The sequence below is a fragment of the Coturnix japonica genome, unplaced genomic scaffold, assembly GCF_054131305.1.
Source record: "Coturnix japonica strain WE unplaced genomic scaffold, WE-NBRP24 Scf043, whole genome shotgun sequence".
Classification (NCBI taxonomy): Eukaryota; Metazoa; Chordata; class Aves; order Galliformes; family Phasianidae; genus Coturnix; species Coturnix japonica.
Window position 1 is genome coordinate 1,162,856 of NW_028188946.1, and position 23,964 is coordinate 1,186,819.

The 23,964-nt window shown below is 50.8% G+C and overlaps 1 protein-coding gene across 2 annotated transcripts in view; it reads right to left on the reverse strand.

Moving 5' to 3' along the window:
- Window positions 1-2,141: 2,141 nt before the first annotated feature.
- TGM1 (transglutaminase 1) overlaps window positions 2,142-23,964 on the reverse strand; it is a 37,805-nt gene continuing 15,982 nt past the window's right edge. The window contains exons 6-12 of one of the 2 annotated variants that reach the window (XM_085531503.1): window positions 22,632-22,739; window positions 18,380-18,554; window positions 11,070-11,208; window positions 8,850-8,953; window positions 7,458-7,546; window positions 4,750-4,900; window positions 2,142-2,287 (exon numbers count right to left, since the gene is read on the reverse strand). In XM_085531503.1, coding sequence (XP_085387629.1) covers window positions 2,277-2,287; window positions 4,750-4,900; window positions 7,458-7,546; window positions 8,850-8,953; window positions 11,070-11,208; window positions 18,380-18,554; window positions 22,632-22,739 — 777 coding nt within the window. In that variant the 3' untranslated portion in view covers window positions 2,142-2,276. Of the gene's footprint in view, window positions 2,288-4,749; window positions 4,901-7,457; window positions 7,547-8,849; window positions 8,954-11,069; window positions 11,209-18,379; window positions 18,555-22,631; window positions 22,740-23,964 lie in introns of those variants that run through there. The other variant, XR_014940496.1, reaches the window with a different exon arrangement.

Below are 23,964 nucleotides of genomic sequence, written 5' to 3' on the forward strand. Positions count from 1 at the left end.
GTGTCTATGGGGAGATATGGGGGGATATGGGGGGAGATATGGGGAGATATGGGGGGATATGGGTCTCTATGGGGCTCTATGGGGTGTCTATGGGGCTCTATGGGGTGTCTATGGGGAGATATGGGGTTATAATGGGGGGATATGGGGGGATATGGGGGGATATGGGGAGAGATATGGGGGGATATGGGGCTCTATGGGGCTCTATGGGGTGTCTATGGGGAGATATGGGGGGATATGGGGGGATATGGGGTCAGTATGGGGCTCTATGGGGCTCTATGGGGTGTCTATGGGGAGATATGGGGAGATATGGGGTTATAATGGGGGGATATGGGGAGATATGGGTCTCTATGGGTCTCTAAGGGGTGTCTATGGGTCTCTATGAGGCTTTAAGGGGTGTCTATGGGGCTCTATGGGGCTCTAAGGGGTGTCTATGGGGCACTATGGGGTGTCTATGGGTCTCTAAGGGGTGTCTATGGGGCTCTATGGGGCTCTAAGGGGTGTCTATGGGGAGATATGGGGAGATATGGGGTTATAATGGGGGGATATGGGGTTATAATGGGGGGATATGGGGGGATATGGGGTTATAATGGGGGGATATGGGGAGATATGGGGGGATATGGGGGGATATGGGGGGATATGGGGGGAATATGGGGGGATATGGGGAGATATGGGGGGATATGGGGAGATATGGGGAGATATGGGGGGAATATGGGGGGATATGGGGAGATATGGGGGGATATGGGGAGATATGGGGGGATATGGGGTTAAAATGGGGAGATATGGGGAGATATGGGGAGATATGGGGGGATATAGGGTGGTTATAGGGATCTATGGGGTGTCTATGGGGAGATATGGGGGGATTTGGGGGGATATGGGGGGATATGGGGAGATATGGGGCTCTATGGGGCTCTATGGGGGAATATAGGGTGGTTATAGGGGTATATGGATGGTATATGGGGGGATATGGGGAGATATGGGGAGATATGGGGAGATATGGGGTTATATGGGGGGATATGGGGGTATAATGGGGGGATATGGGGAGATATGGGGAGATATGGGGAGATATGGGGTTATATGGGGGGATATGGGGGTATAATGGGGGGATATGGGGAGATATGGGGTGATATGGGGTGATGTGGGGTGTCTATGGGGCTCTATGGGGCTCTATGGGGTGTCTATGGGGAGATATGGGGAGATATGGGGGGATATGGGGGGATATGGGGAGATATGGGGAGATATGGGGTCAGTATGGGGCTCTATGGGGCTCTATGGGGTGTCTATGGGGAGATATGGGGAGATATGGGGTTATAATGGGGGGATATGGGGTGTCTATGGGGGGATATGGGGGGGATATGGGGGGATATGGGGAGATATGGGGTTATATGGGGGGATATGGGGGGATATGGGGTTATAATGGGGGGATATGGGGGGATATGGGGGGATATGGGGGGATATGGGGAGATATGGGGGGATATGGGGGGATATGGGGTGGTTATAGGGGTCTATGGGGGGTATATGGGGAGATATGGGAGGATATGGGGAGATATGGGGGTATATGGGGAGATATGGGGAGATATGGGGGGATATGGGGGGATATGGGGGGATATGGGGAGATATGGGGAGATATGGGGAGATATGGGGAGATATGGGGGGATATGGGGTTATAATGGGGGGATATGGGGTTATATGGGGAGATATGGGGTGATATAGGGTCTATGGGGGGATATGGGGTTATAATGGGGGGATATGGGGCTCTATGGGGCTCTATGGGGCTCTATGGGGGAATATAGGGTGGTTATAGGGGTATATGGATGGTATATGGGGGGATATGGGGGGATATGGGGAGATATGGGGAGATATGGGGGGATATGGGGAGATATGGGGAGATATGGGGAGATATGGGGGGATATGGGGAGATATGGGGAGATATGGGGGGATATGGGGAGATATGGGGGGATATGGGGGGATATAGGGTGGTTATAGGGGTCTATGGGGGGTATATGGGGAGATATGGGGGGAAATGGGGAGATATGGGGTGTCTATGGGGTGTCTATGGGGCTCTATGGGGAGATATGGGGGGAAATGGGGAGATATGGGGTGTCTATGGGGTGTCTATGGGGCTCTATGGGGAGATATGGGGGGATATGGAGTCAGTATGGGGCTCTATGGGGCTCTATGGGGGAATATAGGGTGGTTATAAGGGTATATGGGTGGTATATGGGGGGATATGGGGGGATATGGGGAGATATGGGGTCAGTATGGGGCTCTATGGGGCTCTATGGGGTGTCTATGGGGGGATATGGGGAGATATAGGGTGGTTATAGGGGTATATGGGGTATATATGGGGGGATATGGGGGGATATGGGGAGATATGGGGGGATATGGGGGGATATGGGGAGATATGGGGTTATAATGGGGGGATATGGGGGGAATATGGGGGGATATGGGGAGATATGGGGGGATATGGGGGGATATGGGGGGATATGGGGGGGATATGGGGTGATATGGGGGGATATGGGGGGAGATATGGGGGGATATGGGGGGATATGGGGAGATATGGGGAGATATGGGGGGATATGGGGGGATATGGGGAGATATGGGGAGATATGGGGGGATATGGGGGGATATGGGGGGATATGGGGGGGATATGGGGTGATATGGGGGGATATGGGGGGATATGGGGGGATATGGGGGGATATGGGGCAGATATGGGGGGATATGGGGGGATATGGGGAGATATGGGGGGATATGGGGAGATATGGGGGGATATGGGGCAGATATGGGGAGATATGGGGGGATATGGGGCAGATATGGGGGGATATGGGGGGATATGGGGGGATATGGGGGGATATGGGGGGATATGGGGGGGATATGGGGAGATATGGGGGGATATGGGGGGATATGGGGGGATATGGGGAGATATGGGGCAGAAATGGGGGGATATGGGGGGATATGGGGAGATATGGGGGATATGGGGCAGATATGGGGGGATATGGGGGGATATGGGGGGATATGGGGGGATATGGGGTTATATGGGGGGATATGGGGTTATATGGGGTTATATGGGGGGATATGGGGGGATATGGGGGGATATAGGGGGATATGGGGGGATATGGGGGGATATGGGGGGATATGGGGGGATATGGGGAGATATGGGGCAGATATGGGGGGATATGGGGGGATATGGGGGGATATGGGGTTATAATGGGTCCCTATGTGTCTCTATGGGTCCCTATGTGTCCCTATGGGTCTCTATGGGTCTCTATGTGTCCCTATGTGTCCCTATGGGTCTCTATGGGTCCCTATGTGTCCCTATGGGTCCCTATGGGTCTCTATGGGTCTCTATGGGTCCCTATGTGTCTCTATGGGTCCCTATGGGTCCCTATGTGTCCCTATGGGTCTCTATGGGGTCTCTATGAGTCTCTATGGGTCCCTATGGGTCCCAATGACTTTCTATGGGTCTCTATGGGTCTTTATGGGTCCCTATGGGTCTCTATGGGTCTCTATGGGGCTCTAAGGGGTGTCTATGGGGTGATATGGGGCTTTAAGGGGTGTCTATGGGTCTCTATGGGTCCCTATGGGTCTCTATGGGGTTATATGGGGTGTCTATGGGGCACTATGGGGTGTCTATGGGGCTCTATCGGTCTCTAAGGGGTGTCTATGGGGCTCTATGGGGCTCTAAGGGGTGTCTATGGGGCTCTATGGGGGCTCTATGGGTCTCTATGGGTCCCTATGGGTCTCTATGGGTCCCTATGGGTCTCTATGGGTCCCTATGGGTCTCTATGGGTCCCTATGGGTCTCTATGGGGTCCCTATGTGTCCCTAATAGTCCCTATGTGTCCCTATGGGTCCCTATGGGTCACTATGGGGTGTCTATGGGTCTTTATGGGTCTCTATGGGTCTCTATGGGTCCCTATGTGTCTCTATGGGTCCCTATGGGTCTCTATGTGTCCCTATGGGTCCCTATGTGTCTCTATGGGTCCCTATGTGTCTCTATGGGGTCCCTATGTGTCTCTATGGGTCTCTATGGGTCTCTATGGGGTTATATGGGGTGTCTATGGGTCTCTATGGGGTTATATGGGTCTCTATGGGTCTCTAAGGGGTGTCTATGGGTCTCTATGGGTCTCTAAGGGTTGTCTATGGGTCTCTATGGGGCTCTATGGGGTGTCTATGTGTCTCTATGGGTCTCTATGGGTCTCTATGGGGCTCTAAGGGGTGTCTATGGGTCCCTATGTGTCTCTATGGGTCTCTATGGGTCTCAATGTCCCCCTATGTTTCCTCTCTCACCCTCCGGATGCTTATATAGATGCGTGATATTGATCCTGGCATTGGACCTGGGCCCCTATGGGTCCCTATGGGTCTCTATGTGTCTCTATGGGTCCCTATGGGTCCCTATGGGTCCCTATGTCTCCCTATGTGTCTCTATGGGTCTCTATGGGTCCCTATGGGTCCCTATGTGTCCCTATGGGTCCTAATGTCCCCCTATGTGTCTCTATGGGTCTCTATGGGTCTCTATGGGTCCCTATGGGTCTCTATGGGTCCCAATGATTCCCTATGGGTCCCTATGGGTCTCTATGGGTCCCTATGTGTCCCTATGGATCTCTATGTCCCCCTGTGTGTCTCTATGTGTCTCTATGGGTCCCAATGTCCCCCTATGTGTCTCTATGGGTCCCAATGTCCCCCTATGTGTCTCTATGGGTCTCTATGGGTCCCTATGGGTCTCTATGGGTCTCAATGTGTCCTGTCTCACCCTCCGGATGCTTGTATAGATGCGTGATATCGATCCTGGCGTTAGATCTCGGCCCCACGGTGCTGATCCTTCTCCCTATGGCTCCTTCCTCCACGTGGACCACGGCGAATCCCCCCCCCCTGCGCTGCCAATACACCTTGTCGCTGTTCACCTGCGTTAAAGGGACCCTCGTTAAGGCCTATGGCTCGTTAAGGTGACCCCGGTATATGGGGGTCACTGTCCCTTTAAGAGTGGGCCCGCCCCTGTGAGTCTTAAAGGCGTTGCCCCTTTAAGAGTGAGCCTGCCCTGTGAGTCTTCAAGGCGTTGCCCCTTTAAGAGTGGGCCCGCCCTGTGAGTCTTAAAGGCGTTGCCCCTTTAAGAGTGGGCCCGCCCCTATGAGTCTTAAAGGTGTTGCCCCTTTAAGAGTGGGCCCGCCCCTGTGAGTCTTAAAGGCGTTGCCCCTTTAAGAGTGGGCCCGCCCCTATGAGGCTTAAAGGCATTGCCCCTTTAAGAGAAGCCACGCCCCCTTTCTATTAGGCCCCGCCCCCTATAAGCCCCGCCCACAAATAGGCCCCGCCCCCTTTAAGCCCCGCCCCTTGATTAAGCCCCGCCCCTTTTAGGTTCCACCCCCCCTTTAAACCCCGCCCCTTTAAGGCTCCGCCCCCTTTAAGCCACGCCCACAAAATAAACCACGCCCCCTTGCAGGCTCCACCCCCTTTAAGCCCCAGCCCCATTAAGCCCCTTTAAGCCCCGCCCCCTTTGGGCCCTACCCCATAAGCCACGCCCAGAAAAATAGGCCACGCCCCCTTTAGGCCACCCCCCCTTCAGGCTCCGCCCCCTTTAAGCCCCATCCAATTAAGCCCCGCCCACCATTAAGCCCCGCCCCCTTTTGGGCTTCACCCCTTTAAGCTCCGCCCCCACTTTAAGCCCCGCCCCCTTTTAGACTCCGCCCCCTCTAAAGCCCCTCCCTCTTTAAGCCCCTCCCCCTTTAAGCCCCGCCCACAATTAAGCCCCGCCCCTTTAAAGCCACGCCCACAAAATAAGCCCCACCCCTCCTTTAAGCCCCTCCCCTTTTAGGCTCCGTCCCCTTTTAGGCTCCGCCCCAATAAACCACCCCATTAAAGCCACGCCCCCTTTAAGCCCCGCCCACAAATTAAGCCATGCCCCCTTTAGGCCCCGCCCCCTTTACGACATCTCCATTGGACCCCCCCCCCATTAAGCCCCGCCCCCTTTAAGCCCCGCCCCCTTTAGGCCCCCTATATAAGCCCCACCCCCTTTAGACCCAAGCCCCAATTAAACCCCTTTAGGCCCCGCCCCCTCTAAGTCTCCTCCCCAATTAAGCCACGCCCCCTTTAAAGCCCCGCCCCCTTTATGCTCCGCCCCATTTAAGCTCCGCCCTCTTTAAGCCCCGCCCCCTTTAGGCCCCCTATATAAGCCCCGCCCCCATTTAGGCCCCGCCCCCTTTAAGCCCCGCCCCATTTAGGCTCCGCCCCCTTTAAGCTCCATCCAATTAAGCTCCGCCCCCCCTTAGGCCACACCCCCTTTAAGGCTCCACCCCTATTAAGCCCCGCCCTCTTTAAGCCACGCCCCCTTTAAGCTCCGCCCCAATAAACCGCCCAATTAAGCCCCGCCCCTTTTAGGCCCCGCCCCTTTAAGCTACCCACTTTAAGCCCCGCCCCCTTTAAGCCCCGCCCCTTTTAGATCCCCTATATAAACCCCGCCCCCAATTAGACCCCGCCCCCTTTAAGCTCCGCCCCCACTTTAAGCCCCGCCCCCTTTCAGTCTCCGCCCCCTTTAGGCCACGCCCCCTTTTAAGACTACGCCCATTTAAGCCCCGCCCACCTTTAAGCCCCGCCCCCTTTAGGACCCCCATTGAGCTCAATTAACTGACAGCCCCAATTAAGCCCCTTTAAGCTCCGCCCCCTTCAGGTTCCGCCTCCACTTTAGCCCCGCCCCCTTTAGGCCCTGCCCCTTTAAGCCACCCCTATTAAGCTCCGCCCCCTATTAAGCTCCACCCCCTTTAAACCCCGCCCCCTTTTAAAGCCCCACCCACTTTAAGCCCCGCCCCCATTTAAGGTCCCCTATATAAGCCCTGCCCCCAATTAGGCCCCGCCCCCATTAAGCCCCGCCCCCTTTAGATCCCCTATATAAGCCTTGCCCCCAATTAGGCCCCGCCCCCTTTAAGCTCCGCCCCCACTTTAAGCCCCGCCCCCTTTCAGGCTCCGCCCCCTTTAGGCCACGCCCCCTTTATGCTCCGCCCCCTTTAAGCCCCGCCCACCTTTAAGCCCCGCCCCCTTTAGGGCCCCCATTGAGCTCAATTAACCCCCAGCCCCAATTAAGCCCCTTTAAGCTCCGCCCCCTTCAGGTTCCGCCTCCACTTTAGCCCCGCCCCCTTTAGGCCCTGCCCCTTTAAGCCACCCCTATTAAGCTCCGCCCCCTATTAAGCTCCGCCCCCTTTAAGCCCCACCCCCCTTTAAGCCCCGCCCCCTTTAGGCTTCCTATATAAGCCCTGCCCCCAATTAGGCTCCGCCCCCACTTTAAGCCCCGCCCCCTTTAAGCCCCACCCCCTTTAGGCCCCCTATATAAGCCCCGCCCCCTTTAGGCCTCAGCCCCAATGAATCCCCTTTAGGCCTCGCCCCCTCATTAACCCCAGCCCTTAATTAACCCCAGCCCCTCATTAATTAACCCCCCCCACTAATTAACCCGTTAATTAATTAACCCCTTCCCACCTCAGCGAACACGAATGGCGTGTCGTACTTGAGAAACACCTCCCCGTTCTTCACGGCCTTCACCGAGCACGGCCCGCAGCAGAACAGGCCTAAGGACCAGTATAAACCAGTATAAACCAGTATGGACCGGTATGGACCAGTATAAACCAGTATAAACTAGGCCCAACCAGTCCCAACCAACCCGAACCAGCCCAAACCAGCTCCATATGGCCCCATATGTCCCTATATACCCCTATATCACCCCATATTCCCCCCATATCCCCCCATATATCCCCATATATCCCCATATCCCCCCTATATGCCCCCATATCACCCCATATCTCCCCATATATCCCCCCATACAACCCCATATCCCCCCATATATCCCCTATATCCCCCGATATGACCCCATATACCCCCATATAACCCCATATACCCCTATATGGCCCCATATAACCCCATATCCCCCCATATCCCCCCATATCCCCCCATATATCCCCATATATCCCCCTATATAACCCCATATACCCCCATATCCCCCCATATAACCCCATATATCACCCCATATCCCCCCATACACCCCCCATATCCCCCCTATATCCCCCCATATCCCCCCATATCCCCTCATATCCCCCCTATATCACCCCATATCACCCCATATATCCCCTATATGACCCCATATCCCCCCATATCCCCCTATATCCCCCCATATCCCCCTATATCCCCCTATATCCCCCCATATCCCTATATATCCCCTATATATCCCCCTATATGGCCCCATATCCCCCCATATATCCCCTATATGGCCCCATATACCCCTATATATCCCCTATATCCCCCCATATCCCCCCATATAACCCCATATGACCCCATATATCCCCATATACCCCTATATCCCCCCATATACCCCCATATAACCCCATATATCCCCATATCAGCCTCATATAACCCCATATAACCCCATATCCCCCCATATCCCCCCATATAACCCCATATCCCCCCATATCCCCCCCATATCTCCCCATATCCCCCCATATCACCCCATATCTCCCCATATATCCCCATATCCCCCCATATCCCCCCATATAACCCCATATCCCCCCATATCCCCCCATATAACCCCATATGACCCCATATATCCCCATATACCCCTATATCCCCCCATATACCCCCATATAACCCCATATATCCCCTATATGACCCCATATCCCCCCATATCACCCCATATCCCCCCATATCCCCCCATATAACCCCATATCCCCCCATATACCCCCATATATCCCCCCATATCCCCCCATATCCCCCCATATACCCCCTATATCCCCCCATATCCCCCCTATATCCCCCCATATCCCCCCATATATCCCCATATCCCCCCATATATCCCTATATGGCCCTATAAGTCCCTATTACCGCTGCTGGTTTCCTGTGGGGTGGCGTCCACCACCTGCCATCCATCGTATCCATCCGGGAGGTCGGGGCGGCGCATCCAGCAGTCGTTCCATACGTGGAAGTTCCTATAGGGAGATATGGGGAGATATGGGGGGATATGGGGGGATATGGGGGGATATATGGGGTTATATGGGGAGATATGGGGAGATATGGGGGGATATGGGGTTATATGGGGAGATATATGGGGGGATATGGGTTATATGGGGTGATATGGGGGGATATGGGGGGATATGGGGGGTGTATGGGGGGATATGGGGAGATATGGGGAGATATGGGGTTATATAGGGGGGATATGGGGGGATATGGGGGGATATGGGGTGATATGGGGGGGATATGGGGTTATATGGGGAGATATGGGGGGATATGGGGGGATATGGGGAGATATGGGGGGATATGGGGGGATATGGGGGGGATATGGGGGGATATGGGGGGATATGGGGAGATATGGGGGGATATGGGGGGATATGGGGGGATATGGGGGGATATGGGGAGATATGGGGGGATATGGGGGGATATGGGGGGATATGGGGGGATATGGGGAGATATGGGGGGATATGGGGGGATATATGGGGTTATATGGGGTTATATGGGGGGATATGGGGTTCTATGGGGTTATATGGGGTTATATGGGGTTATATGGGGTTATATGGGGGGGATATGGGGTTATATAGGGGGGATATGGGGGGGATATGGGGTTATATGGGGTTATATAGGGGGATATGGGGGGATATGGGGTTATATGGGGTTATATGGGGGGATATGGGGTCATTAAGGGGGAATATGGGGGGGATATGGGGGGATATGGGGTTATATGGGGGGATATGGGGGGATATGGGGTTATATAGGGGGGATATGGGGGGATATGGGGTTATATGGGGTTATATAGGGGGGATATGGGGGGATATGGGGTTATATGGGGTTATATGGGGTTATATGGGGGTTATATGGGGGGATATGGGGAGATATGGGGGGATATGGGGTTATATGGGGGGGATATGGGGTTATATGGGGTTATATGGGGTTATATGGGGTTATATGGGGAGATATGGGGGGATATGGGGGGATATGGGGGGATATGGGGTTATATGGGGGGATATGGGGTTATATGGGGGGATATGGGGGGGATATGGGGTTATATGGGGGGATATGGGGGGATATGGGGAGATATGGGGAGATATGGGGGGATATGGGGGGATATGGGGGGATATGGGGAGATATGGGGAGATATGGGGAGATATGGGGGGATATGGGGGGATATGGGGTTATATGGGGGGATATGGGGGGATATGGGGGGATATGGGAGGATATGGGGTTATATGGGGGGGATATGGGGTTCTTTATGGGTCCCTATGGTTCTGTATGGGGTCCCTATGTGTCTCTATGGGTCTCTATGGGGTATCTATGGGGCTCTATGGTTCTCTATGGGGTATCTATGGGGCTCTATGGTTCTCTATGGGGTCCCTATGGGTCCCTATGGGGCTCTATGTGTCCCTATGGTTCTCTATGGGGTCCCTATGGTTCTCTATGGTTCTCTATGGGGCTCTATGGGTCCCTATGGGTCTCTATGGGTCCCTATGGGTCTCTATGGGGCTCTATGGGTCCCTATGGGTCTCTATGGGTCCCTATGTGTCCCTATGTGTCCCTATGGGGTATCTATGTGTCCCTATGTGTCCCTATGTGTCCCTATGTGTCCCTATGGGTGGGTACCAGACGCTGTCGGTGTTGAGCCGCTCCAGGGGCTTCATGTTCTCATCAAAGTAAATGTCTCTATGGGTCCCTATGGGTCTCTATGGGTCTCTATGGGTCCCTATGGGTCTCTATGGGTCTCTATGGGTCCCTATGTGTCTCTATGGGTCCCTATGGGTCCCTATGGGTCCCTATGGGTCCCTATGGGTCCCTATGTGTCCCTATGGGTCCCTATGGGTCCCTATGGATCTCTATGGGTCTCTATGGGTCCCTATGGGTCCCTATGGGTCTCTATGGGTCCCTATGTGTCCCTATGGGTCCCTATGGGTCTCTATGGGTCCCTATGGGTCTCTATGGGTCCCTATGGTTCTCTATGGGTCTCTATGGGTCCCTATGTGTCTCTATGTGTCTCTATGGGTCTCTATGGGTCTCTATGGGTCTCTATGTGTCCCTATGGTTCTCTATGGGTCCCTATGGGTCTCTATGTGTGGGTACCAGACGCTGTCGGTGTTGAGCCGCTCCAGGGGCTTCATGTTCTCATCAAAGTAAATGTCTGTGGTCAGGGACACGTCGGTGTCGTGGGCCGAGTTGTAGTTGGTCACTGTGCGGGTTGGGATCCCCAGGCAACGCAGCACTGACATAGAGAACCAGTTAGACCCTATAGGATCCTATAGGGCCCCATAGAACCCATAGGATCCCATAGGATCCAATAGGGCCCCATAGGATCCAATAGGACCCCATAGAACCCTATAGGACCCCAGAGGATCCAATAGGATCCAATAGGACCCCATAGAATCCAATAGGACCCCATAGGACCCAATAGGACCCCATAGAACCTATAGGGCCACATAGGGACCCATAGGGACCAATAGGACCCTATAGATCCCATAGGACCCCATAGGATCCAATAGGACCCAATAGGACCCCATAGAACCCAGGTAGACACAACAGGACCCCATAGATCCCCGTAGACCCAATGGGACCCCATAGGACCCAATAGGACCCCATAGAACCCATAGAACCCAATAGGATCCAATAGGACCCCATAGAACCCATAGACCCCCCATAGACCCCATATAGACCCAACAGAACTCCATAGACCCCCCATAGACCCCATAGACCCCATATAGACCCAACAGAACCCCATAGAACCCCCCATAGACCCAACAGAACCCCATAGACCCCCTATAGCCCCAATTGGACCCCATAGACCCAATAGAACCCCATAGAACCCCATAGACCCAACAGAACCCCAACAGGACCCCATAGACCCAACAGAACCCCATGTAAACCCAACAGAACCCCAACAGAACCCCATAGACCCCATATAGACCCAACAGAACCCCATAGACCCCCCATAGACCCCATATAGACCCAATAGAACCCCAACAGGACCCCATAGCCCCAATTGGACCCCATAGACCCAACAGAACCCCATGTAGGCCCAATTGGACCCCATATAGACCCCATAGACACCCCATAGACCCAACAGAACCCCATAGAACCCCCATAGACCCCATATAGACCCAATAGAACCCCAAATGGACCCCATAGACACAACAGAACCCCATGTAGGCCCAATTGGACCCCATAGAACCCCATAGAACCCCATAGACCCCATATAGACCCCATATAGACCCAATTGGACCCCATAGACCCAACAGAACCCCATGTAGACCCCCCATAGACCCCATATACCCCCCATATAAACCCAACAGAACCCCATAGAACCCCATAGACCCAACAGAACCGGATATTGGGCCGGTACCAGTGGTGACGAACCCCATAGACCCCATATAGACCCAATTGGACCCCATAGACCCAATAGAACCCCACAGACACCCCATAGACCCAACAGAACCCCAACAGAACCCCATAGACCCCCCATAGACCCCATAGACCCAATAGAACCGCAACAGAACCCCTAATGGACCCCATAGACACATGTAGACCCAATAGACCCCATAGACCCCATATAGACCCAATAGACCCCCCATAGACCCAACAGAACCCCATAGACCCCATATAGACCCAACAGAACCCCATAGACCCCCCATAGACCCCATAGACCCCCCATAGACCCCATATAGCCCCCATAGACCCCATATAGACCCCCCATAAACCCAACAGAACCCCATAGAACCCCATAGACCCAACAGAACCGGATATTGGGCTGGTACCGGTGGTGACGAACCCCATAGACCCCATAGACCCCCCATAGACCCCATAGACCCCCCATAGACCCCATAGACCCCATATAGACCCAATTGGACCCCATAGACCCCATAGAACCCCCCATAGGCCCAACAGAACCCCAACAGAACCCCATAGAACCCCCATAGACCCCCCATAGACCCTCCATAGACCCCATAGACCCAATAGAACCCCATAGATCCGGTACCGGTGGTGACGACGCCGGCGAACACCCAGCACTGCCCGTATCGAACCCCCCATAGACCCCATAGACCCCATAGACCCAATAGAACCCCATAGGCCCAACAGAACCCCAACAGAACCCCATAGACCCCATATAGACCCCATAGACCCCCCATAGACCCCATAGACCCCATATAGACCCAATAGAACCCCATAGACACCCCATAGACCCCCCATAGACCCCATAGACCCCATATAGACCCAACAGAACCCCATAGAACCCCCCATAGACCCAACAGAACCCCATAGACCCCCTATAGCCCCAATTGGACCCCATAGACCCAATAGAACCCCATAGAACCCCATAGACCCAACAGAACCCCAACAGGACCCCATAGACCCAACAGAACCCCATGTAAACCCAACAGAACCCCAACAGAACCCCATAGACCCCATATAGACCCAACAGAACCCCATAGACCCCCCATAGACCCCATATAGACCCAATAGAACCCCAACAGGACCCCATAGCCCCAATTGGACCCCATAGACCCAACAGAACCCCATGTAGGCCCAATTGGACCCCATATAGACCCCATAGACACCCCATAGACCCAACAGAACCCCATAGAACCCCCATAGACCCCATATAGACCCAATAGAACCCCAAATGGACCCCATAGACACAACAGAACCCCATGTAGGCCCAATTGGACCCCATAGAACCCCATAGAACCCCATAGACCCCATATAGACCCCATATAGACCCAATTGGACCCCATAGACCCAACAGAACCCCATGTAGACCCCCCATAGACCCCATATACCCCCCATATAAACCCAACAGAACCCCATAGAACCCCATAGACCCAACAGAACCGGATATTGGGCCGGTACCAGTGGTGACGAACCCCATAGACCCCATATAGACCCAATTGGACCCCATAGACCCAATAGAACCCCACAGACACCCCATAGACCCAACAGAACCCCAACAGAACCCCATAGACCCCCCATAGACCCCATAGACCCAATAGAACCGCAACAGAACCCCTAATGGACCCCATAGACACATGTAGACCCAATAGACCCCATAGACCCCATATAGACCCAATAGACCCCCCATAGACCCAACAGAACCCCATAGACCCCATATAGACCCAACAGAACCCCATAGACCCCCCATAGACCCCATAGACCCCCCATAGACCCCATATAGCCCCCATAGACCCCATATAGACCCCCCATAAACCCAACAGAACCCCATAGAACCCCATAGACCCAACAGAACCGGATATTGGGCTGGTACCGGTGGTGACGAACCCCATAGACCCCATAGACCCCCCATAGACCCCATAGACCCCCCATAGACCCCATAGACCCCATATAGACCCAATTGGACCCCATAGACCCCATAGAACCCCCCATAGGCCCAACAGAACCCCAACAGAACCCCATAGAACCCCCATAGACCCCCCATAGACCCTCCATAGACCCCATAGACCCAATAGAACCCCATAGATCCGGTACCGGTGGTGACGACGCCGGCGAACACCCAGCACTGCCCGTATCGAACCCCCCATAGACCCCATAGACCCCATAGACCCAATAGAACCCCATAGGCCCAACAGAACCCCAACAGAACCCCATAGACCCCATATAGACCCCATAGACCCCCCATAGACCCCATAGACCCCATATAGACCCAATAGAACCCCATAGACACCCCATAGACCCCCCATAGACCCCATAGACCCCATATAGACCCAACAGAACCCCATAGACCCCATATAGACCCCATAGACCCCATATAGACCCAACAGAACCAGTTATTGGGCCGGTACCAGTGGAGACGAACCCCATAGAACCCCCATAGACCCCATAGACCCCATATAGACCCATTAGAACCCCATAGACCCCATATAGGTCCAACAGAACCCCAACAGGACCCCATAGACCCCATATAGACCCCATAGACCCCCCATAGACCCCATATAGACCCCATATAGACCCCATAGAGACCAACAGAACCCCATAGACCCCATAGAACCCCCCATAGACCCTTTAGAACCCCATAGACCCCCCATAGACCCCCATAGACCCCCCATAGCCCCAATTGGACCCCATATAGACCCCATAGACCCCCCATAGACCCCATAGACCCCCCATATACCCCCCATAGACCCCATATAGCCCCAATTGGACCCCATATAAACCCAATAGAACCGGTACCGGTGGTGACGACGCCGGCGAAGACCCAGCACTGTCCGTACCGAACCCCCCATAGACCCCATAGATCCCATATAAACCCAACAGAACCCCATATAGACCCAATAGAACCCCATAGACCCCACATAGACCCCATAGACCCCACATAGACCCAACAGAACCACAATAGAACCCCATAGGCCTAACAGGACCCCATAGACCCCCTATAGCCCCAATTGGACCCCATAGACCCCCCATAGACCCCATAGACCCCATATAGGCCCAACAGAACCCCATAGAACCCCATAGAATCCCATAGAACCCCCCATAGACCCAACAGAACCGCAACAGAACCCTAATAGAACCCCATAGACTCAAATGGACCCCATAGACCCCACATAGACCCAACAGAACCACAACAGAACCCCATAGACCTAACAGGACCCCATAGACCCCCTATAGCCCCAATTGGACCCCATAGAACCCCCCATAGACCCAACAGAACCCCATAGACCCATTAGAACCCCATAGACCCCCCATAGAACCCCATAGACCCATTAGAACCCCAATAGGACCCCATAGACCCTATATAGACCCAACAGAACCCCATAGAATCCCATATAAACCCAATAGAACCCCATAGACCCCACATAGACCCAACAGAACCCCAACAGAACCCCATAGACCCAATAGAACCCCATAGACCCCATATAGACCCAATTGGACCCCATAGACCCCCCATAGACCCCATAGACCCCCCTAGACCCCATATACCCCCCATAGACCCCATATAGACCCAATTGGACCCCATAGACCCCCCATAGACCCCATAGACCCCATATAGACCCAACAGAACCCCAACAGAACCCCATAGACCCCATATAAACCCAACAGAACCCCATGTAAACCCAATAGAACCCCAACAGAACCCCATAGACCCCACACAGACCCAATTGGACCCCATAGACCCCCCATAGACCCAATAGAACCCCATAGACCCCATATAGACCCCATAGACCCCCCATAGACCCCATAGACCCCACATAGACCCAACAGAACCCCATAGAACCCCCCATAGACCCCCCATAGACCCATGTAGACCCCCCATAAGACCCAATAGAACCCCCATAGACCCCATATAGACCCAACAGAACCCCATAGAACCCAACAGGACCCCATAGAACCCAACAGAACCCCATAGACCCCATATAGACCCAATTGGACCCCATAGACACCCCATATAGACCCAACAGAACCCCATAGACCCCCCATAGACGCCATAGACCCCCCATAGACCCAACAGAACCATAACAGAACCCCATAGACCCCATAGACCCCCCATAGACCCAACAGAACCATAACAGAACCCCATAGACCCCATAGACCCCCCATAGACCCCATAGACCCCCCATAGACCCCCCATAGACCCCATATAAACCCAACAGAACCCCATAGACCCCCCATAGACCCATTAGAACCCAATAGAACCGGTACCGGTGGTGACGACGCCGGCGAAGACCCAGCAGAACCCCATAGACCCCGTAGAACCCCATAGACCCCATAGACCCAACAGAACCCAACAGAACCCCATATAGACCCAATTGGACCCCATAGACCCCATATAGACCCAACAGAACCCCATAGAACCCCATAGAACCCATAGATCCCATATAGACCCAACAGAACCCCATAGAACCCCCCATAGACCCAACAGAACCCCCCATAGACCCCATATAGACCCCATAGACCCCATATAGACCCAACAGAACCCCAACAGAACCCCATAGACCCCATATAGACCCAACAGAACCCCATAGAACCCCATATAGACCCAACAGAACCATAACAGAACTCCATAGAACCCCCATAGACCCCATAGACCCCATATAGACGCAACAGAACCCCATAGATCCCATATAGACCCAACAGAACCCTATAGACCCCATAGAACCCCCCATAGACCCCATAGAACCCCCCATAGACCCAATAGAACCCCATATAGACCCCATAGAACCCCATAGACCCCATAGACCCCCCATAGACCCCATAGAACCCCATATAGACCCCATAGACCCCCCATAGACCCCATATAGACCCAATTGGACCCCATAGACCCCATATAGACCCCATAGACCCCCCATAGACCCCCATATAAACCCAATAGAACCGGTACCGGTGGTGACGACGCCGGCGAACACCCAGCACTGTCCGTATCGAACCCCCCATAGACCCCATAGACCCAACAGAACCCCATAGACCCCATAGACCCCATAGACCCCATATAGACCCAACAGAACCCCATAGACCCATTAGAACCCCCCATAGACCCAACAGAACCCCATAGATCCCATATAGGCCCAACAGAACCCCATAGAACCCAACAGAACCCCATAGAACCCCATAGAACCCCATATAGACCCAACAGAACCCCATAGACCCCATATAGACCCAACAGAACCCCAACAGAACCCCATAGACCCCATATAGACCCCATAGACCCCCCATAGACCCCATAGAACCCCCCATAGACCCAACAGAACCGGATATTGGGCCGGTACCGGTGGTGACAAACCCCATAGACCCAATAGAACCCCATAGACCCCATATAGACCCCATAGACCCCCCATAGACCCCATAGAACCCCATAGACCCCATATAGCTCCAATTGGACCCCATAGACCCAACAGAACCGGTACCGGTGGTGACGAACCCCATAGACCCCATAGACCCCCCATAGACCCCATATAGACCCAACAGAACCCCATAGAACCCCATATAAACCCAACAGAACCCCATAGACCCCATATAGACCCAAATGGACCCCATAGACCCCCCATAGACCCCATATAAACCCAACAGAACCCCATAGACCCCCCATAGACCCAATTGGACCCCATATAAACCCAATTGGACCCCATAGACCCCATAGAACCCCCCATAGACCCAACAGAACCCCATAGACACCCCATAGACCCCATAGACCCCCCATAGACCCCATATAGCCCCAATTGGACCCCATAGACCCCATAGATCCGGTACCGGTGGTGACGACGCCGGCGAACACCCAGCACTGTCCGTACCGAACCCCCATAGACCCAACAGAACCCCATAGACCCCATAGACCCCCCATAGACCCCATAGACCCGCCATAGCCCCAATTGGACCCCATATAAACCCAACAGAACCCCATAGACCCCATATAGACCCTATAGATCCGGTACCGGTGGTGACGACGCCGGCGAACACCCAGCACTGCCCGTACCGAACCGGGGCCCCCCCGCGGTGATAAGAGCGAAGGATCTCGACGGAACCGGCCCACGACGACGGGTTGGTACCGAGGGAGTAATCGCCGGTCCAGTTACCAACCAGAACACCATTGTCGTCCAATGAGTTCACCTGAAATGGGGCGAAAAACAGTGAAATTGGGCAAAATTAGGGCCAAAATCCCACTGAAATAACCCAAAATCCCATTAAAATACCCCAAAATCCCATTAAAATACCCCCAAAATCCCACTAAAAACCCACTAAACTACCCAAATTTTACTAAAATACCCCAAAATCCCACTAAAATACCCCAAAATCCCACTAAAATACCCAAATTCTGCTAAAATACCCCAAAATCCCACTAAAATCCCACTAAAATACCCCAAATCAACCCCAAATCCCACTAAAACCCCCCAAAATCCCACTAAAATACCTCAAAATTGAACTAAAATACCCCAAAATTGCACTAAAATACCCCAGAATTGTACTAAAATACCCCAAAATCCTACTAAAATACCCCCAAAATCCCCAAAAATCCCCCAAATCTGCCCCAAAATCCCACTAAAATACCCCCAAAAACCCCAAAATTCCCCAAATCAACCCCAAAATCCCATTAAAATACCCCAAAATCCCACTAAAATAACACATAATTGTACTAAAATATCCCAAAATCCCAAAAAATCCCACTAAAATACCCCAAAATCCCACTAAAATACCCAAATTGTACTAAAATACCCCAAAATCCCACTAAAATACCCCCTAAAAACCCCAAATCAACCCCAAAATCCCACTAAAATACCCAAATTTTACTAAAATACCCCAAAATCCCCCAAAATCCCACTAAAATACCCCAAAATCCCACTAAAATACCCCCAAAAACTCAAAAATCCCCAAAATCAACCCCAAAATCCCACTAAAATACCCCAAAATGCCACTAAAATACCCAAATTCTGCTAAAATACCCCAAAATCCCACTAAAATACCCCAAAATCACATTAAAATGCCCAAATTGTACTAAAATACCCCAAAATCCTACTAAAATACCCTAAATCCACCCCAAATACCACCTAAAAACCCCCGAATTAACCCCAAAATCCCACTAAAATACCCCCAAAAACCCCAAAAATTCCCCAAATCAACCCCAAAATCCCACTAAAATACCCCAAAATCCCTCTAAAATACCCCAAAATCCATCAATATCACCCCCAAAAATCCCCTAAATCCCACTAAAATCCCACTAAAATACACCAAATCTGCCCCAAAATCCCACTGAAATACCCCAAAATCCCACTGAAATCCCACTAAAATACCCCAAAATCCCATTAAATACCCCCAAAATCTCACTAAAATACCCCAAAATTCCTCTAAAATACCCCAAAATCCCGCTAAAATCCCACTAAAATACCCAAATTGTACTAAAATACCCCAAAATCCCACTAAAATACCCCCTAAAAACCCCAAATCAACCCCAAAATCCCACTAAAATACCCCAAAATCCCTCAAAATCACCCCCAAAATCCCAGTAAAATACCCAAATTGTACTAAAATCCCCCAAAATCCCACTAAAATACCCCAAAATCCCACTAAAATACCAAAATTGTACTAAAATACCCCAAAAACCCATTGAAATCCCACTAAAATCCCCCAAAATCCCACTAAAATCCCACTAAAATACCCAAATTATACTAAAATACCCCAAAATCACATTAAAATAACCCAAATTCCCACTAAAATACCCCAAAATTGAACTAATATACCCCCAAATCCCCCAAAATCCCACTAAAATACCCCCAAATTATACTAAAATACACCAAAATCCCATTAAAATACTCCAAAATCCCACTGAAATACCCCAAAATCCCACTAAAATACCCCAAAATTGAACTGAAATACCCCAAAATACCCCAAAATCCCACTAAAATACCACAAAATCCCACTAAAATACCCCAAAATCCCACTAAAATACCCCAAAATTGCACTAAAATACCCCAAAATTGTACAAAAATACCCCAAAATCCCAAAAATCCCGCTAAAATACCCCAAAATCCCATTAAAATACCCCAAAATCCCACTAAAATACCCAAATTCTGCTAAAATACCCCAAAATTGTACTAAAATACCCCAAAATCTCATTAAAATACCCCAAAATCACACTAAAATTCACCAAAATACCCCAAAATCCCACTAAAATCCCCAAATTCTACTAAAATCCCCCAAAATCCCACTAAAATACCCCAAAATCCCACTAAAATCCCAATAAAATACACCAAATCTGCCCCAAAATCCCACTAAAATCCCCCAAAATCCCACTAAAATACCCAAATTTTACTAAAATACCCCAAAATCCCGTTAAAATACCCCAAAATCCAACTAAAATACCCCAAAATTGAACTAAAATACCCCAAAATACTACTAAAATACCCCCTAAAAACCACAAATCAACCCCAAAATCCCACTAAAATACCCCAAAATTGTACTAAAATACCCCAAAATCCCACTAAAATACCCAAATTCTGCTAAAATACCCCAAAATCTCACTAATACCCCAAAATCCCACTAAAATACCCAAAAATTGAACTAAAATACCCCAAAATCCCACTAAAATACCCCCAAAAACCCCAAAAATCCCCCAGATCAACCCCAAAATCCTACTAAAATACTCCAAAATCCCATTAAAATACCCCAAAATTGAACTAAAATACCCCAAAATCCCACTAAAATACCCAAATTGTACTAAAATACCCCAAAATCCCATTAAAATACCCCAAAATCCCACTAAAATACCCCAAAATCCCACTAAAATACCCAAATTCTGCTAAAATACCCCAAAAATCCCACTAAAATACCCCAAAATTGTACTAAAATACCCCAAAATCCCACTAAAATACCCCAAATCCCATTAAAATACCCTAAATCCCACTAAAATCCCACTAAAATACACCAAATCTGCCCCAAAAATCCCATTAAAATACCCCAAAATCCCACTGAAATCCCACTAAAATCCCCCAAAATCCCACTAAAATCCCCCAAAATCCCACTAAAATACCCCAAAGTCCCCCAAAGTCCCACTAAAATACCCCAAAATTGAACTGAAATACCCCAAAATACCCCAAAATCCCACTAAAATCCCACTAAAATACCCCAAAATCCCACTAAAATACCCCAAAATCACATTAAAATGCCCAAATTGTACTAAAATACCCCAAAATCCTACTAAAATACCCTAAATCCACCCCAAATACCACCTAAAAACCCCCAAATTAACCCCAAAATCCCACTAAAATACCCCAAAATCCCACTAAAATCCCCAAATTTTACTAAAATACCCCAAAATCCTACTAAAATAGCCCAAAATCCCAATAAATACCCCAAAAATCCCACTAAAATACCACCAAAAACCCCCAAAATCCCCCAAATCAACCCCAAAATCCCATTAAAATACCCCAAAATCCCACTAAAATCCCACTAAAATACCCAAATTGTACTAAAATACCCCCAAATCCCATTAAAATACCCCAAAATCTCATTAAAATACTCCAAAATCCCTAAAATCACCCCCAAAATCCCCCAAAATCCCACTAAAATACCCCAAAATCCCACTAAAATACCCCAAAATCCCACTAAAATACCCCAAAATTGAACTAAAATCCCCCAAAATCCCCCAAAATCCCACTAAAATACCCCAAAATCCCACTAAAATATCCCAAAATCCCACTGAAATACCCCCAAAAATCCCCTAAATCCCACTAAAATCCCACTAAAATACACCAAATCTGCCCCAAAATCCCACTAAAATACCCCAAAATCCCACTAAAATCCCACTAAAATACCCCAAAATCCCATTAAATACCCCAAAATCCCACTGAAATACCCCCAAATCCCACTAAAATACCCCAAAATTGAACTAAAATACCCCAAAATACCCAAAAATCCCACTAAAATACCCCCAAATCCCACTAAAATACCCCAAAATCCCACTAAAATACCCCAAAATCCCATTAAAATACCCCAAAATTGTACTAAAATACACCAAAATCCCACTAAAATACCCCAAAATTGAACTAAAATACCCCAAAATCCCAATAAATACCCCAAAAATCCCACTAAAATACCTCAAAATCCCATTAAAATACCCCTAAATCAGCCCCAAATTTGCCGTTTTTAGCCCCAAATTTGCCCAAAATCACCATTTTTAGCCCCAAAACTCACCATAGCGGATACAACCCTGGCCACCATCACTGGGTCCCCCCTGGCGCTGTGCGGCATCCGGCGTCGATCCAGGATGGACAAACAGGCGTCCAGGACCCCGGCGTCAAACTGACCCAAAAACACCCAAATTCAACCCAAAATTCACACCCCAAAACCCAAAACACAAAAAAACCCAAATTCTGACCCAAAAAACCCCAAATTCAGCCCAATTTTGGGCCATTTTGGGCCCGTTTTGGGCCCATTTTAGGCCTGTTTGGGGCCATTTTGGGGCCAAATCCCCCCATTTTGGGTCCATTTTGGGCCCATTTTAGGCTCATTTTGGGGCCAAATCTCCCGATTTTGGGCCCATTTCAGCCCATTTTGGGCCCATTTAGGCCCATTTTCATCCAATTTTGGTCCCATTTAAGCCCATTTTTGTCCCATTTTGGTCCCATTTCAGCCCATTTTGAGCCCAAATCCCCCCATTTTTGGCTCATTTTGGGCCCATTTAGGCCAATTTTCAGCCCATTTTGGCCCATTTTCGTCCAATTTTCGTCCCATTTTGGCCCCATTTCAGCCCATTTTGGGGTCATTTTGGCCCTATTTCAGCCCATTTTCGTCCCATTTAGGCCCATTTTGGGGTCAATTTGGGCCCAAATCCCCCCATTTTGGTCCCATTTTCATCCCATTTAGACCCAATTTTGTCCCATTTTCGTCCCATTTCAGCCCATTTTTGTCCCATTTTGGCCCCATTTCAGCCCATTTTGGGGCCAAATCCCCCCATTTTCGTCCCATTTTGGGCCCATTTCAGCCCATTTTGGGGCCTAATCTCCCCATTTCTGGCCCATTTTGGTTCCAATTTGACCCATTTTTTGGCCCATTTCATCCCATTTTCAGCCCATTTTCGTCCCATTTTGGGCCCAAATCCCCCCATTTTGGCCCCATTTCAGCCCATTTCAGCCCATTTTTGTTCCATTTTGGGCCCATTTCAGCCCATTTTGGGGCCAAATCCCGCTCATTTTGGGCCCATTTCAGCCCATTTCAGGTTCATTTTGGGCCCATTTCAGCCCATTTTGGGCCCCATTTCGTCCCATTTTCATCCCATTTTCAGCCCATTTTGGGCCCATTTAGGCCCATTTTAGGTTCATTTTGGGCCAAAATCCCCCCATTTTGGGCTCATTTGGGGCCCATTTTGGCTCCATTTCAGCCAATTTTCGTCCCGTTTTGGTCCCATTTTTGCCCATTTCAGCCCATTTTCGTCCCATTTTCATCCCATTTTGGGCCCAAATCCCCCCATTTTGGGGCCAAATCCCTCCATTTTGGGCTCATTTTGGGCCCATTTCAGCCCATTTTG